Source organism: Carassius auratus, unplaced genomic scaffold (assembly GCF_003368295.1).
Source record: "Carassius auratus strain Wakin unplaced genomic scaffold, ASM336829v1 scaf_tig00033307, whole genome shotgun sequence".
NCBI classification, from domain to species: Eukaryota; Metazoa; Chordata; class Actinopteri; order Cypriniformes; family Cyprinidae; genus Carassius; species Carassius auratus.
In genome coordinates this window covers 72,891-88,525 of record NW_020526069.1, presented here as the reverse complement: position 1 = coordinate 88,525, position 15,635 = coordinate 72,891, and the positions used below count along the sequence as shown (strand labels likewise).

Here is a 15,635-nt window from a genome sequence, read left to right as displayed (position 1 = left end):
GCAGTAGAAAAACGAGATAAAAAAAAAGATATTGTAGTAATCCAGCAGGGAAATGATGTGATAAACTCCAACAAAATAAAATAAGTCGTTACTAAAGCTTTCGACAGGGGCGAACTGGCCGGTACTCCAGGACAGCAGGCGGGCCGGCCCACCACCCACAACACACACAGTCATCACCTCATTCAGACTATAAGTCACACCTTAGTATAAGTCGCATCAGTCCAAAAATAAGTCATGAAGAGGAAAAAAACATAAATCACATTGGATAGTAAGTCACATTTATTTAGAACCAAGAACCAAGAGAAAACATTACCGTCTACAGCCGCGAGAGGGCGCTCTATGTCTTCAGTGTAGACTACAGGAGCACTGAGCAGCATAGAGCGCCCTCTCGCCGCTGTAGACGGTAATGTTTTCTCTTGGTTCCTTTCTCTCGGTTCATGTTAAATAAATTTTTATAAATAAGTCGCACCTGACTGTAAGTCGCAAGGCCCGGCCAAACTATATAAAAAAGTGTGACTTATAGTCCGGAAAATACAGTAAGTATGGAACATGAGAGGAAGAGTTACTTGCTAGGGATGATGTTAGGAAGTGATATTCAGGTTGCTACATTTTTAATGATTACAGTAGTTAAAGCGGCTAAACTTCAACATTTTAGCTGAATTTTGTGCTTCTACTTTTATAAGTGGTGGTAATGTTACAGTTAATGCTTACAAACTTTGAAGATTTTGAATACAGAAGTTACATTTGTAATGGTGTATTTTCATAAAGATGTGGTATTATTTGCTCAGTAGGATTAATTACTGCATAAATTAATTAAGATTATTAAGTAATAAATTCATTTTAAGACAGCATGGAATAGATTGTATAATATGCTGTTATAACAGCATATTATATAATCTATTCCATGCTATCTTGGAATAAAACCTGTTTGTTTTTTTTATCCATTTCATAATTTGTTTATTCAGGTTGAGCTTAGACCAAGAGCAGAGAAAGACACTCACTCCAGCTCAACTTTAAATGACTTTAAAGCGCCCCAAGTCAGATTTTTTTTTTTTTTTTGTCAAACCACCCTCAGAAGTAGACAAAATACCTGACAGTACAGAGAGTGTTTAAGTTGAGTGTTTCCGCGCGCCGATTGCTTTGGGCCGGGTTTTATTCCCAGTCCGTCCCTGTCCACGAACATAACCAGGTGAGCAGATCACTCTCTCACTATTTGACTGCTCTAGTCTTTATCCACTCATCATCATCATCCACCAATCAGAACACACGAGAACTCTTTGACCACAGCTGCTGTGCTTCAAAAGCTCTTGCAGCAGCTCAACACTGGTTTTCTCTGAGGTGGTCGGATCACATCAGATTGTGGTTAATCTTGCAGATCATGACTTATATCTACTCTTCCTCTCCCTGCAGTTTGCTAATATAAAGATTCCTCCTTTGAACTCCCACCTCTTCTGTGGGTTTTATTGTTCTGGGTCTGAATTTGGGCTCCTGGGATCTCAAAAAAGAAACATTTTCAATCTCCAAGGAGAACGTTATGACAATACACTGTTGCAAAAAAGGCTTCATTGGGGTTCTATATAGAACCGGGTTCTTTACTCAACTCCAAAGAACCTTTTATGCTAAAAAGGTTCTATAATGACAAGAAAGAACCCTTTTGGCACAAAGGTTCTCAAGGCTATTATTCATTCATATATTACATTATTCTGCAACATTTTGTATTTGTAATTAAATTATTGTTTGTAAAACTTATTGTTTGTGTAACTTAATATCACATTTTAATCATGCTGATTTTTGGAGAAAAAATGAAATGGCACTCTTTGTGTGATATTGATTAACTACATAAAATTATATAAATATCTAAATTTTCTGAATTTTGTGATCATTCACATGCATTCATAAATGCATTTGAATACACCGAATAATGCAGTGAAAGAACATTAGCCAAGATGCGTGCACTTTTTAGGCATGATTTGTTTAAAATGATTTTCGATCCCCAAACTGACTCAAATGATTCGCGAAACCGCTCCAAACTCCCCAACAGACTCAAATGATTCGCGATCCCCAAACTGACTCAAATGATTCGCGAACCCGATTTGAACTCCCGAACTGACTCAAATGATTCGCGATCCCCAAACTGACTCAAATGATTGGCGAAACCGCTCCGAACTTCCGAACTGACTCAAATGATTCGTGATCCCCAAACTGACTCAAATGATTCGCGATGCCGCCACGAACTCCCGAACTGATTCAAATGATTTGCGAAGTGAACCCGTGCTTTGAACTCCCGAACTGACTCAAATGATTCGCGAACCCGCTACGAACTGCCGAACAGATTCAAATGATTCGCGATCCCCAAACGGTCTCAAATGATTAGCGATCCCGCTACGAACTCCCGAACTGATTCAAATGATTCGCGATCCCCAAACTGACTCAAATGATTCGCGAACCCGCTCCCAAACGGACTCAAATGATTCGCCAACCCACTACGAACTCCCGAACTGATTCAAATGACTTGCGATCCCCAAACTGACTCAAATGATTCGCGAAACCGCTTTGAACCACATATAAATACCTAGACGCCTCATTGGTACGTGATACTTCAACGCGTCCGCCATGTTAGTGAGGGCAAGACTGCCTTAAAACAAATGAAAGTAAATGGGGGAGCTGCGTTTTTACTGAATAAAAACACGATAACGTTCACATTTATCAACCGATTTCAAAGTTTGTGATGTATGTGCAGTTAAAAAAAAACTTTGCCTCCAGTTATTTAGTTAAGTTTGGAAAATGATTAATTAAAAGCTCACATTTGTCTCACTTGTTGATTTCGTTTTTTTTTTTTTTTTTCGGTTTACAAATCTGTTAATTTAGTATAACTGTAACATATTCATGTAATGTAATTTGAATGTACATTACATGATATGTAGTTGTTTTATTGCTCTCTCTGTGTTAAATCCCAACATTTTTCTTTCTTTTTGTTTCTCTCTTTCTTGTATCTCAGGTCACATCGGGACTCCGAAGCGCGTTTCGCGAATCATTTGATCGGGGGCTTCGAGCAAGTTCGCAAAACATTTTATTCAGATCTGGACTCCGAATCACGTTTCTCAAATCATTTGAGATTGTGTCTTTCCAGCGGATTTGCAAAGCATTTGATTATATCATGTAGGATACTAGACCAAGTTTAAATAAAGAAAAAAGAGGTTTAGAGACAAATTTTTGTTAATAGCCTGTTAGTAATCCCACAGTCCATAGCATCAGTAACTGTATAATTCAGTAAGGGAAAATTAAAACAAAATTGGATGAGTTTCAATTTTTATTTAATTTATGTAGCAATGGTCATATTAACCTCTGTGCAGTGTTCAGGGTATTTCAGGACCCTAAATTAAGTGTTACAGCAGCAGCAGAGATTATTAACCGTAAATGAAAACATTTAAAACTCTTAAAAAAAAAATGTAGCAAAACATTACATTCAGATGATATGTAGAACTCTCTGCCGGGTCGCATTATCCTTGTATTTGCCGGAATCGCAGTGTGAAAGGGGCTTGTGATTATCAGTGTCAGACTGTGTGTGTTGTTTTGTCCGGGGCTCGTGGGACAGGCGTACTACTCTGGCTGTGACATCATCATCCTGGGGAGGGACTTTGAGAGGATTCAGATCATCCCAGGAGCCAAACACGGGAACATCCAGGTGGACACACACACACACGGTTCTGGCTTCCAAACAACATCAAGGTCTTTATAAACTGTTACAGCACTTACTCAAGAGTGACACATAGCATAGCTTTTAGCTTCATCGTTGCAGTTTGAGGTTTAGGAATTAGTTTTTGTTTTTTTTAGCCTTTATGTTTATGTCAGTTTTAATTATTTTAGCATTTTAACTTTTTTGTAAAAAGTTACTACTTTAATTTTAGTGCTTTTTTCATTTAATTTATAGTGCTTTTTACTTTACAAATCATTGCAAAACAACTTTACAGAAAATTAAGTTTCTACAATATTTAGTAGTAGCTTACACGATTTATCTATATCATTTTACTTTAGCTTTATTTCAATTACAGAAAACTGTTTTTAGTAGTTTCAGTCTTAGTTAACAACAATGACACATAGTTGGTTGCTTTGGGAATTACTAGTTAGGAATAAAAGTTTAAATGTGTGTGCTTATTTTAAATTTTTTTTTTTTTAATAAAATGTAAAAAATTATATATTTTTTGTATGAGTTTCTGTCTTCTGCTGAATGCTAAAATGATGATGCTTTAAACACCAAACGGTTTAAGGTACCCATTCACTTCCATAGTATTTCTTCCTGTAGCATAGAAGTCAATGGGTGCCGTCAACTATTCGCTCTCAAAAAAACATCTTCTTTAGTGTTCAGCAGGAAAAAAAAACACTTTTTCAGGCTGAGGAAGAGTAAACAATCGCAGTACTTGATTGTTTGATTCCTTTCACAGACAATACAGTTATATGAGTGTTAATCTAAACTGTGTTTGAATATGAAGCAGTTTGTGTGTGAAGACATTTGTGAATCAATCAATCAGCTGTCACTCGATTTCAGAGCCGCTAACTACAATAAGATCACAGCTACTTTTATTTTCAGTATAAATATGGAGTTGAACACAAGGCTTGATGAAATAATACTGTGATACAGATAAAGCATATTTATAATCATCGAGGCTTTTGCAGACGTGTGTTTTAGGAAGATTGTCCAGGGTTTATTTTTTACTCTTTTCTTTTACCTGTCACCGTTCGACTCGGACACAAACACGAGAGATTTAAATTTGATGAAGGTCATGGTGTTCTTCTTCACCACAGAGAATGATGCTCTTCCTCTTGTTTTCCAGCTCAAATATCTGAACATCCTTAAATCGAGAAGCATTTACTGAAATGTAAATGAGTTCATGTTTAAAACAAGAACAAATATCAGTCAGCGGCTAAGAAAAACAATAATTTTCACCTTTGGCAGATTTTTTTTCCCCGTTTTTAGAATTAACCAATAAAAATCTAAAAATAAATATATTGAGTAGATAGTAAAAATTAATATCTCAGGTAATTATGCATCCCCTGCAAATGTCTTGGTTTCATGATGTTCATATATTAGCACTGGAATACAGAGTGTAATAATTTTTTCTTCCCCAGATTATTGCTGATGTGAGGAAGCAGTGAGGAATCCGCTGAATATATACCCCAATGAATCTAATTTTATATTGAGTATGAAGGGATCTGTAATATACTTGACTGTAATGAGAAAATAAATGACTTAATGCAACATCCATTATTTCTTTGCTGGGTTTAAAAGTTTTTTTTATGAATGATTATGTCATCTTTTATTATAAACATGAGTGCAGTAGGCCTATTAGCATTTGTATCAACATTATTAGAAATGTCTGAATGAATCAGAATCAAACGATTAAGTGATTAATGCAGAGATTTTCTTCCTTAGTATTTCTGTATTGTTTTCTGGTATAAATTAATGCTTTCAAACGATTAATCGCCTTAGAATATGAGCTGGGTCATTCTGTCGATTCATTCAGGGCTGCTCTGGGTTTAGTACAAACACAACACTAGTCTAGGGAGGTAGAGTCTTGTCTCTGAGAACAGGTTTCCTCAGTTTTCCTTAAGGCTGTCCTTTTCCTGTTTGCAAATGACTAAAAGGGAAGAGAAAATAATACATAGAATAAGTTCACAGTTTTATGAAAAGCAATGAAATCCTTATAATCAAGTGATGATGAACTTAATCGTTAACACTTTTGAATAACGGTCCATTAGTTATTATTAGTAAACTACTTTAGTTAAAATGATCTAAGCACGTTAGCGATATCGCTAGCTATTTATTAATAGTCTGACACTGGCTGTCAACATAATGTTAAAAATGACCAAAAAACATTGAGAAAGAATAGCTGAGTCTTACCTGTGAAAGATAACACCCCGAGATCTGTTTTTTATTATCGTGTGACGGTTTGTAGGTGTCCAATCTGTCGATGAGTCTGGTATGTTTTCTTCTTTCCTGATGTGAGAGTTATGAGAGTTGCCCGCTCCAATATGGCGGCGACGTTGACGTGCGGTCGAGCGGCCAATGGGGCGTCTAGGTTTATTTATTTATTTATATGTCTATGGTTCTAACAGTTGGGACATTGCATGTCTATGCTTTGAACTCCCAACTGACTCAAATGATTCGCGGACCCGCTTTGAACTCTAGAACAGACTCAGATGATTTGCAAACCTGCTTTGAACTCTCAAAGCAGGTTGCTAACTCTGTTGTTAACAAATAAAATATCAATATTTCCATTCCAAACTGCTTTCCACGTCGAAACATCCACGAACAAATGATTCGCGAACCCGCTCCGAACTCCCGAACTGATTCAAATGATTTGCGATCCCCGAACTGACTCAATTGATTCGCGAACCCGCTGTGAACTGCCGAACTGATTCAAATGATTTGCGATCCTCGAACTGACTCAAATGATTCGCGAAACCGCTACGAACTCCCGAACTGATTCAAATGATTTGCGATCCCCGAACTGACTCAATTCGCGAACCCGCTCCGAACTGCCGAACTGATTCAAGTGATTTGCGATCCTCGAACTGACTCAAATGATTCGCGAACCCGCTAAGAACTCCCGAACTGATTCAAATGATTTGCGATCCCCGAACTGACTCAAATGATTCGCGATTCCCGAACTGACTCAAATGATTCGCGAACCCGCTACGAACTCCCGAACTGACTCAAATGATTCGCGAACCCGCTATGAACTCCCGAACTGACTCAAATGATTCGCGAACCCGCTACGAACTCCCGAACTGACTCAAATGATTCGCGAACCCGCTTTGAACTCTCGAACTGACTCAACTGATTCGCGATCCCCAAGTCGCATTTATTTAGAACCTAGAGAAAACATTACAGTCTATAGCCCTTTCGCCTGTAGACTGTAATGTTTTCTCTTGGTTCATTTCTCTCGGTTCATGTTAAATTAGTTTTTATAAATAAGTTGCACCTGACTATAAGTCGTAGGACCAGCCAAACTATGAAAAAAAAGTGCAACTTATAGTCGGAAAATACAGTATGGAACATGAGAGGAGAAAGAGTTACTTGCTAGGGATGATGTTAGGAAGTGATATTCAGGTAGCTACATTTTTAATGATTACAGTAAAGCAGCTAAACACATTTTAGCCTTAAAATGCCACATACAGTAGCTAATATTAAGAAATATTTTTTTGCTTTTACTTTTAAAAATGTTATAGAAGTTACATTTGTAATGGTGTATTTTCATTTAAATGTGGTATTATTATTTGTGCAGTAAGATTAATTACTGCATAAATTAATTAAGATTATTAAGTAATAAATTCATTTTAAGACATCGTGGAATAGACTGTGTAATATGCTGTTATAACGCGCCGATTGCTTTGGGCCGGGTTTAGTCAAAATCCAGGGCCGTTTTTTATTCCCAGTCCGTCCCTGGATGTAGATACCCTGCAGTTCAGGAAGGATGTCGTGCACGCGCACACGCGCTTGTCAGCAGAACAGATGCAGCTCGCGCTCGCAGACGAACATCACGCGCTCATTCTGAATTAAAGTGAATAAAAACGTCCTCGGTACAAGACTGGAGTTATTCGAGTTAAGGTGAGACTTCGATTCAATCTTGTTTCTTCATGCAATGGTCATTTACTTCATCTTTAGTCAGTAAACAATGCGAAGTTTACTTCTGTTTCCTTGTTTCAAGTGCAAAGTACACACTTTAATTTTCAAAATGACGTAGGGTCAATTTGGACAAACAATATTTTGACATTTATGACACTGTTTGTTGAGGTGACACCCTACAACTAATTATAATTTGTCATTGCTTGTGTTCAATACTTTACTAATTATAAGTAAATTAATATATATATATTATTTAATTTCCAACATCTAAAATAAGCATCAGTCATGTATATGATCAATTCTATAACGTTTGTTCATGTTTAGGGTTAAGTACATTGAAAAATTAATAAAACAAATAATAGTAAGTTTTAAAGTGATCTGAAGGAGAGCACAAATGTCTTTTATTATCTTTAAGACAAGTATGTACATACAAAATAGATCTATTCTGCGTTGGATTTACCTTATTCAAATAACTTTGTATATAGATACTATAAAGTATGAAATAACTTTAACTTTTTTTTTTTAATTGTAAAGTTGATTTTACTCTTAATCAGGGTCAGATAGGGACTAGTATTTAATTTGAGATGTTTGCTTCATGAATGCTCTGTAGGTATAAGTAGGCAGATTTTTAAAACAGCAAACACTTGTAAAAAAATGTTTATTATGGCTCCTGGACATTCGCTTGAGGCTTTGATAATTTTGTCAGTTTTGTCGGACTCAGCAGGATTTTAAAATTAGACACTTTACCAAATCACTTTCAGAGCAGCTGCACAAATATATTTCGTGCACTCAAGTCAGATTTTGAAATGTTTCTCAGGGCTCTGTCTTAGGGGATAAAAGTCATCATATTTACATTTACATTCATTCATTTAGCAGATGCTTTTATCCAAAGTGACTTACAGTGCATTCAGGCTATACATTTTTATTTATATAATAGTATGATAATAGTATATTAAATGTTTCCATTAGGATCCCTTACCCCACAAACACCCAGACTGACTCTGTACAGTCCATCTATGCTAAATGTTTCTCTTTCTGGATTTTTTCTCAGAGTTAGAGCCAAGCGTCTCAAATGGAGACAGAAGCCCTGGATGTCCTACAGCGGGACGGAGGGCAGGGCAGTGCACCGGACAAGTTCATGCCCCAGGAGAGTCATGTCCACACGACACAACCACAGGCCACCCACAAACCTGACGTCACAGGTGAGAGGGATGCTTATGAAGCAAATATTTTTAAGCTTAATGGGAGAAATAGCATTTAAAATTGTCATTACATTTATACGCCAACATTTTTGAAAGCTTTTAGACAAACATAAAGGAATAGTTCACCCAAAAATGAAAATTTGCTAAACATTTACTCACTCCTGGGCCATCCAAGATCTAGATGAGTTTGTTTCTTCATGAGAAATGGATCATTTAGCATCAGTTGCTCACCAATGGATCCACTGCAGTGAATGGGTGCCGTCAGAGTTCAAACAGATGATAAAGACATCACAGTAATCCACACCACTCCAGTCTATTAGTTAATGTCTATCCATAATATTGCTTTCTCCAGTGAAAAAGTCATTTAATCTGAATCAAGATAGAAATATGTACAGATTATGCACTCTTTACCAGTGAAATCCATTTAAAACGAGTGTGTTGATGCGAGAAGACAACAGAGGATGGACTTTTTTTTATGGACTGAAATGTGACAGTTTATGCTTAAACCTCTTAATGATAGATTTGTTTCTTACGAGCACACAGCTTCTCCTTTCACAAGATTGGTGTGGATTACTTGTGGATTAGTTTGATGTTTTTATCATCTGTTTTGACTCTCGTTCTGACGGCACCCATTCACTACAGAGGATCCATTGCTGAGCAAGTGATGTAATGCTACATATCTCCAAATCTGTTCTGATGAAGAACGAACTCCTCTACATCTTGGATGGCCTGTGAGTAAGGACATTTTAGGCAAACTTTAATTTTGGCGTGAACTTTTCCTTTAAATAATTGTTTGTGACTGACAGGTCCTGTCCCAGCTGAGATTGTTGACAACGGAAGAAACGAGTCCCTGACAGACAGTGTCTCAACCAATGATGATGCTTTACTGCTTCCTGACCACATACCTACAATTTCACGCAAAATAGAGAAAGGCAACGGTATTTACGTTTTTATGCATAAGAAGGCAATGAATATTTGAAAGAAATAATTCTACCAAAAATTTAAATCGCTTGCTACTTCCGACCATGTTTTTTTTATTTTTCTCTGTGAACTATTCCTTAACACAAGTTATAAAACTGATTATGCAGTTAGTTTATGATAATTTGTTGCAAGTGAATATATATTTTATAAACTGTAATGTATTCAAATGTCTTATTATCTGAACTGAACACATTTCAGTGAAGCCCAGTATTCCCAGTGGCTCTGCTATAATTCGTAGTCCTCCGGCTTCTTCATCAGGAGGATCGACGCCTCGCCCGACAACACAACAGAAATGCAACGGACATGCAAAGTGCAATGGACACAGAAAACACACACCCTCCACCTCCAAGAGCCAGCAGCGATTCAAGGCTGATGCCTCGCAGATACAGAAAGTAGCTGGAGATGGTAAGAGTAAAACTATTTGCCCTTTTAAAAATTATATCTATTGGTTCAACCCATAGTCAAACCACATATTTTTATGTATGTTTAGAGCACATGGGGCATGTTTGAAAAGAGGCCTCCACCCACAGGGCGATTCGGAAATATAGGGCCTGGTCTTATCTTTCAGTGACACTAGGACGGGCTTATGGCTTTATCTTCATGTGTTTAATGGTCTCTTCATGTCAGCACTTGATAATTCTTTCCATTAGGTCAAATGTCTTTGTTTGATCACTAACTCACATTTTAAATACTCAGAGGGCTTGATGTTTTGATAACTCCATGAGTTTGTGGCATTATTTCACATGTTGTGAAGGAATTCATTTAGGATTAAATAGATAAAAATAAGCAGCCTATATTTTTTAATGTAGAAAAGAAAATTGTTTGGAATTTTCAGAGGGTAATATAATTGTAAACTTATACTTGTAAAATGCTAATAAGGCCAGGTAGACACTTAAGTTTGATTACTATGATCAATTATAATGTCACTCTCTTGATTATAATAACATCAAGCTAAAACCACCACAAAAAAAAGAGAAGAAGAAAAAATATCAGCATAACAAGGTTGGGGGAAAAAACTGCAGAGAATAACACACAATTTTCTCAGAAAATGCATAAAACATAAACAAAAATAACTGGATATTCTAATTTCAATAATAGCATTTTGTATTCTAAATTAAAGCTAATACTTGATACATTTATAGTTATTTCTAACTTTGAAAGATCAGAAGTGACATTGAAGACATTTATAATGTTACAAAATATTTGTATTTAAAATAAATGCTTTTTTTTATTTCTATTCAAGAATCCTGAAAAAGAGAAATCACTGTTCCCACAAAACTTTTTGCATATTAAAATTATCTCTGAAGGATCGTGTGACACTGAAGACTGGAGTAATGATGCTGAAAATACAGCTGCACATCACAGAAATAAATTACCATTCAAAATATATTGAAATAGAAAACTTATTTTAAATTGAATTATATTTTTTTGTTTTATTGCATTTTTGATCAAATAAATGCAGCCTTGTGGAACAGAAGAGACTTTTTCTATTTCATTTAAGACGGGGTATAAATCTTTCAAATGATCTGACAAAGCCTGATGAATTATATCGTCATTATAGTCACAAAAAGGGCACGGATGGTTTTGAATACTGTGATAATGAGAGTATGTGTGTGGCTGGTTTCAGACTGCTGTGCACACTGCATCCTAGCGTGTCTGTTCTGCGAGGTGCTGTCGTGGTGTTCGGCCATGGCTCAGTGTTTGGCCTGCGGTCTGGAGTGTGACGCTCTCTGCTGCTGTGGGGAAGCAGCCACCGGAGGTCTGGCCTGCTGTACTGAGGACACCTGCTCTGCCCTGCTGGATTGTGGGATAGCGGAGGACTGTTGCCAGTCTTCAGACTGTCTGGAGATCTGTGTGGAATGCTGCTCCATCTGTTTCACTGCCTAACTGGATTCTCAACAGACTGATATCAACTGTTCAATAAACTGTAAGCGTTCGGTATATATATCATTGTTATCCCACATTTTGTATTTATTTAGAATGAAAATGAATTTGTTGCATCAGTCAAAGTTGGACGTTTCTGTACGAGGCTACTCTCTGAATTCTGACAGGCTTTAAATCTGAAGTGTGTCATTTTTTAAATGCCTACAGAATCCATTTTTTTATGTGAAATATTGCTTCGGTTATTGGAGAATCGACCAATGGCGTTAGTTCAGGAAATCTTTTTCATTATTGCAATTCTGTTTGGTGACACTAGTGGCACAGGAATGACACACTTCATCTTTACCGGGGAAGAGCAAAAGATTTAGACCACCGTTTGGAAGTTGGTAAGATTGTGCAGCAAAACAAGATTTTTGTCTTGTTTTCCAGTACAAATATCTAAACAATGTTAAATCAAGTTATATTTATTTGAGATGCAAAATTACTTAAGGTATTAGGTCTTAAGGTTATTGTATTTACCCACTGGCAGATGATATTCTCTTGTTTTTGATGATTTCAGACAACAAGACTTAATATCTTGGGTTGCTTCTCAAGTAAATGTTCATGATTTAAAAAAGTTAGATATTTGTAATTGAAAACAACATCAAAATGTACTACTATTTGTAATATGGATGTTTCAAGTTTTTACTTGGTCACAAAATACAGTAAAAACTGAAAAAAAACGATTGTGAAATATTATTACAGTTTAAATTACAGTTTTCTATTTGAATATATTTCAAAATATAATTTATTCCTGTGATACAACGCTGAATTTTCAGCATCATTCCTTCAGTCTTCAGGCACATGGTCTTCAGAAATTATTCTGATATTCTGATTTGCTGCTTAAGAAACATTTTGTTATTATCAATGCTGAAAACAGTTGTGCTGCTTAACATGTATATGTTTGAAGCCCTGACACTTGTTTAAGGATTATTTGATGAACAGAACTTTTAAAACAACAGCATTTATATAGCAATTAAGTCTTTACTGTCACTTTTGATACATTTTATGCATCTTGCTGAGTAAAAGTAATTTCTTTCTTACTGACCCCAGACTTTTTTAACAGTAGTGTAAATGTTTGTCGCCTATGACAAGGGGTTATTCAGATAAAGTGGTTAATATTCTGCTGGTCATGTGATCACAACATGAGAGCAAATCCACCTTTATGTGGAATAATACTTTTTGCATTTTATAGTGCTTAGAAAAACAATCTAGTAAGTTGTTTATTCTAAAGAATCAATTTGATCCTAATAGTCATTCTCTTTTTTTAAAGTTTAGTATGGCAGCTGAGATTGAGGCATGAGGATCTTTGTTCTCAGCACTCTTAACTAAAGCTGGGTGATGCAAATCACCAGTCAGGATGACTATAAAGCACTCGCATATTCCTCTTGGCATGTTGAATTTCACAGACTTTCTCCAGATGACTCTGGCCGGTGTTTGTACAGCAGGCACTGCTCTAGAGAGAGCTGATGTTGAGTCTGGCAGAGAGACAAGCTTTACTGACACCATCTCCCTCCCTCTCTTCATCCCGCTGTGGCTTACACATTATAAACATCAACTGAAAATGCTGCTCTCCATCACTGATTTATTGATTATATAATAAGCAATTAACAATTAGCAATATTTGAAAATGTGTTTAGAACAAATAAAAGTTTTGTTCAGGGATAATTTTTCATGTAGGATTAATAAAGTATCTGTCTATCGTTAATGCTATCATTCAATTTAGTTAAAAGCTCAAAAATAAAATACATTATTAGAATGCTAATTATCATCACTCTAATAATCATATAAGATATGCATGTGCATAACTATATAATTTACTATACTATTATATTTCATCATAAAAGAAAATGTTTCTCAAGCATATTTATTTATTTATTTATTTAAACATGCTCAAGAAACATTTATTATACCTGTATATCTGGGTCAAAGCTTAACAGGGTTTTTATGCATCAAAACAATAATAATAAAGTTTAATACAATAAAAAAAATTACTTGCATTAAAAGAAAAAAAATCTGTGCCAAAAATAAACATCTATCATTCATTTTGTACCATGATTTACAAAAGACACCCACTAAAATGTTATTTATATACTTTGCATGTAAATAATCTTGCCAGGAATGTTTAGAATAAGACTCATTAGATGATATTAAAAGACTCTATTTAAGAATCACAGTACAGCCCTCAAAAACTAATTAATTGTCATATAAAAATCTTCACCAATAATTCCGCAATAAATTTTTAATAATTAAAAATATTATAACATTTTATATTTTTATTAAGTACAGGTTAGAATAATTTTACATAAATATGTTTGTAACGCTGAATGATGAAGAAACATTATTTCATTCACATTTTGACAAGTTATTTGAAACATTAAAATAAACACTTGTATTTAAATTTCTTTGTATGTATATACAATCACTTTATAAACTGAATTTGATGCAGACACCAAAATAGGATGTCTTATCTTTAACAGTTTCGTTTATATGCTGTAAACCAATCAAGTCGAGTGGAGATGACTCTTACCTCCTGAACCAAAGACTGCAGGAAGACAATGTTTATTGTACAGATGTGCCAAGCGACGTCAACAGGAAGTGGAGGAAGTGACTGGGACGACAGGATATAGACCACATGGCCATAAACCAGGTCTGGTTCTGACCCAGCGCTCCTGCCCACTGTTTCAAAGAGTCACTGTCACTCTGTGTCTGCAGGAAGCAGGACAGGAAGCAGCTTTCAGCATCACTGCACCAAAAAAGACAAAACACGGTTTTATACAACAAAGCCCAAATGTCACGCTACAGTTGAAGAAGTCAGTATGATAGTGGGTCTGCTCTGCTTAGATTTGACACTAGTACCCAGAAATCAAACTGAAGAGAAATTTAGTTCACTTGTTCATTTCATAGATGCTTTTGTTTTAGTGGCTAGCAAATGAAAAACAGCAAGCGCAGTGTAACTGAGCATCTGGTGAGTCTCCTGTATTCTGTGACGTCTTTGCCTCCGGGGCTGCATGAAGGGTTTGCTAGACGACTGACCACAATCCTTCTTTTGTTCATTCAAGGTTTTGGAGAAGAAAGAGTGCTGACGTCGTGAAGACTCTCACCCATGAAGAACAACAAACTCTGCAGATTCCTCGTGTCTGAAGAGCACCGCAACATTCAAACGGGGTGAAGAAATAATCATAACTTCCTTTATGTGGCCCTTGAAGGTTGAAAATCACACGTATAACAAGTTTCATTAATCATATTAGTGGTGTTCCTCTTATTTGAGCAATGCTAGACCAAATAAGGAACAAACTTAAAAAAAAAAAAAAATAATAATAATAATTTCAATATTATTTTAACTGCATATATATATATATATATATATATATATATATATATAATACAATTTAATATATGATAAAATCTAAAATATAATTAAGCAACATTAAATTAAAATAATTTATTATTATTAAAACAACATTCATATTCCATAAATATTTTTATTAAAATATAAGTTTGTATATAAATATATATATTCATGATAAATATAAAAATATAAATTATACATATATTTAAACAAATATACAGGTGCTAGTCATATAATTAGAATATCATCAAAAAGTTGATTTATTTTACTAATTACATTCAAAAAGTGAAAGTTTTATATTATATTCATTCATTACACACAGTCTGATAAATGTCAAATGTTTATTTCTTTTAATTTTGATGATTATAAGTGACAACTAAGGACAATCCCAAATTCAGTAAAATAAGAATGTTATTTAAGACCAATACAAAGAAAGGATTTTTTTTTTTTTTTTTTTTTTTATCTTGGCCAACTGAAAAGTTTGAACATGAAAAGTATGAGCATGTACAGCACTCAATACTTAGTTGGGGCTTCTTTTGCCTGAATTACTGCA

At 35.3% G+C, this 15,635-nt stretch overlaps 1 protein-coding gene across 3 annotated transcripts; it reads left to right on the top strand.

Annotated features, from left to right (window-relative positions):
- Positions 1-7,455: 7,455 nt before the first annotated feature.
- Positions 7,456-15,018, top strand: LOC113081175 (myoD family inhibitor-like). 3 transcript variants are annotated; one of them, XM_026253233.1, is made up of 6 exons: positions 7,459-7,609; positions 8,679-8,829; positions 9,636-9,767; positions 10,009-10,215; positions 11,438-11,737; positions 14,793-15,018. In XM_026253233.1, exons 2-5 carry the CDS (start codon positions 8,700-8,702, stop codon positions 11,695-11,697), a joined length of 729 nt encoding a protein of 242 aa, XP_026109018.1. In that variant the 5' UTR covers positions 7,459-7,609; positions 8,679-8,699; the 3' UTR covers positions 11,698-11,737; positions 14,793-15,018. The 3 variants fall into 3 exon arrangements, with proteins under 3 accessions (XP_026109019.1, XP_026109018.1, XP_026109017.1); XM_026253234.1 differs by lacking the exon at positions 14,793-15,018 and having other exon boundaries at positions 7,456-7,609; positions 10,069-10,215; positions 11,438-12,775; XM_026253232.1 differs by lacking the exon at positions 14,793-15,018 and having other exon boundaries at positions 11,438-12,772.
- The last annotated feature ends 617 nt before the right edge of the window (positions 15,019-15,635 follow it).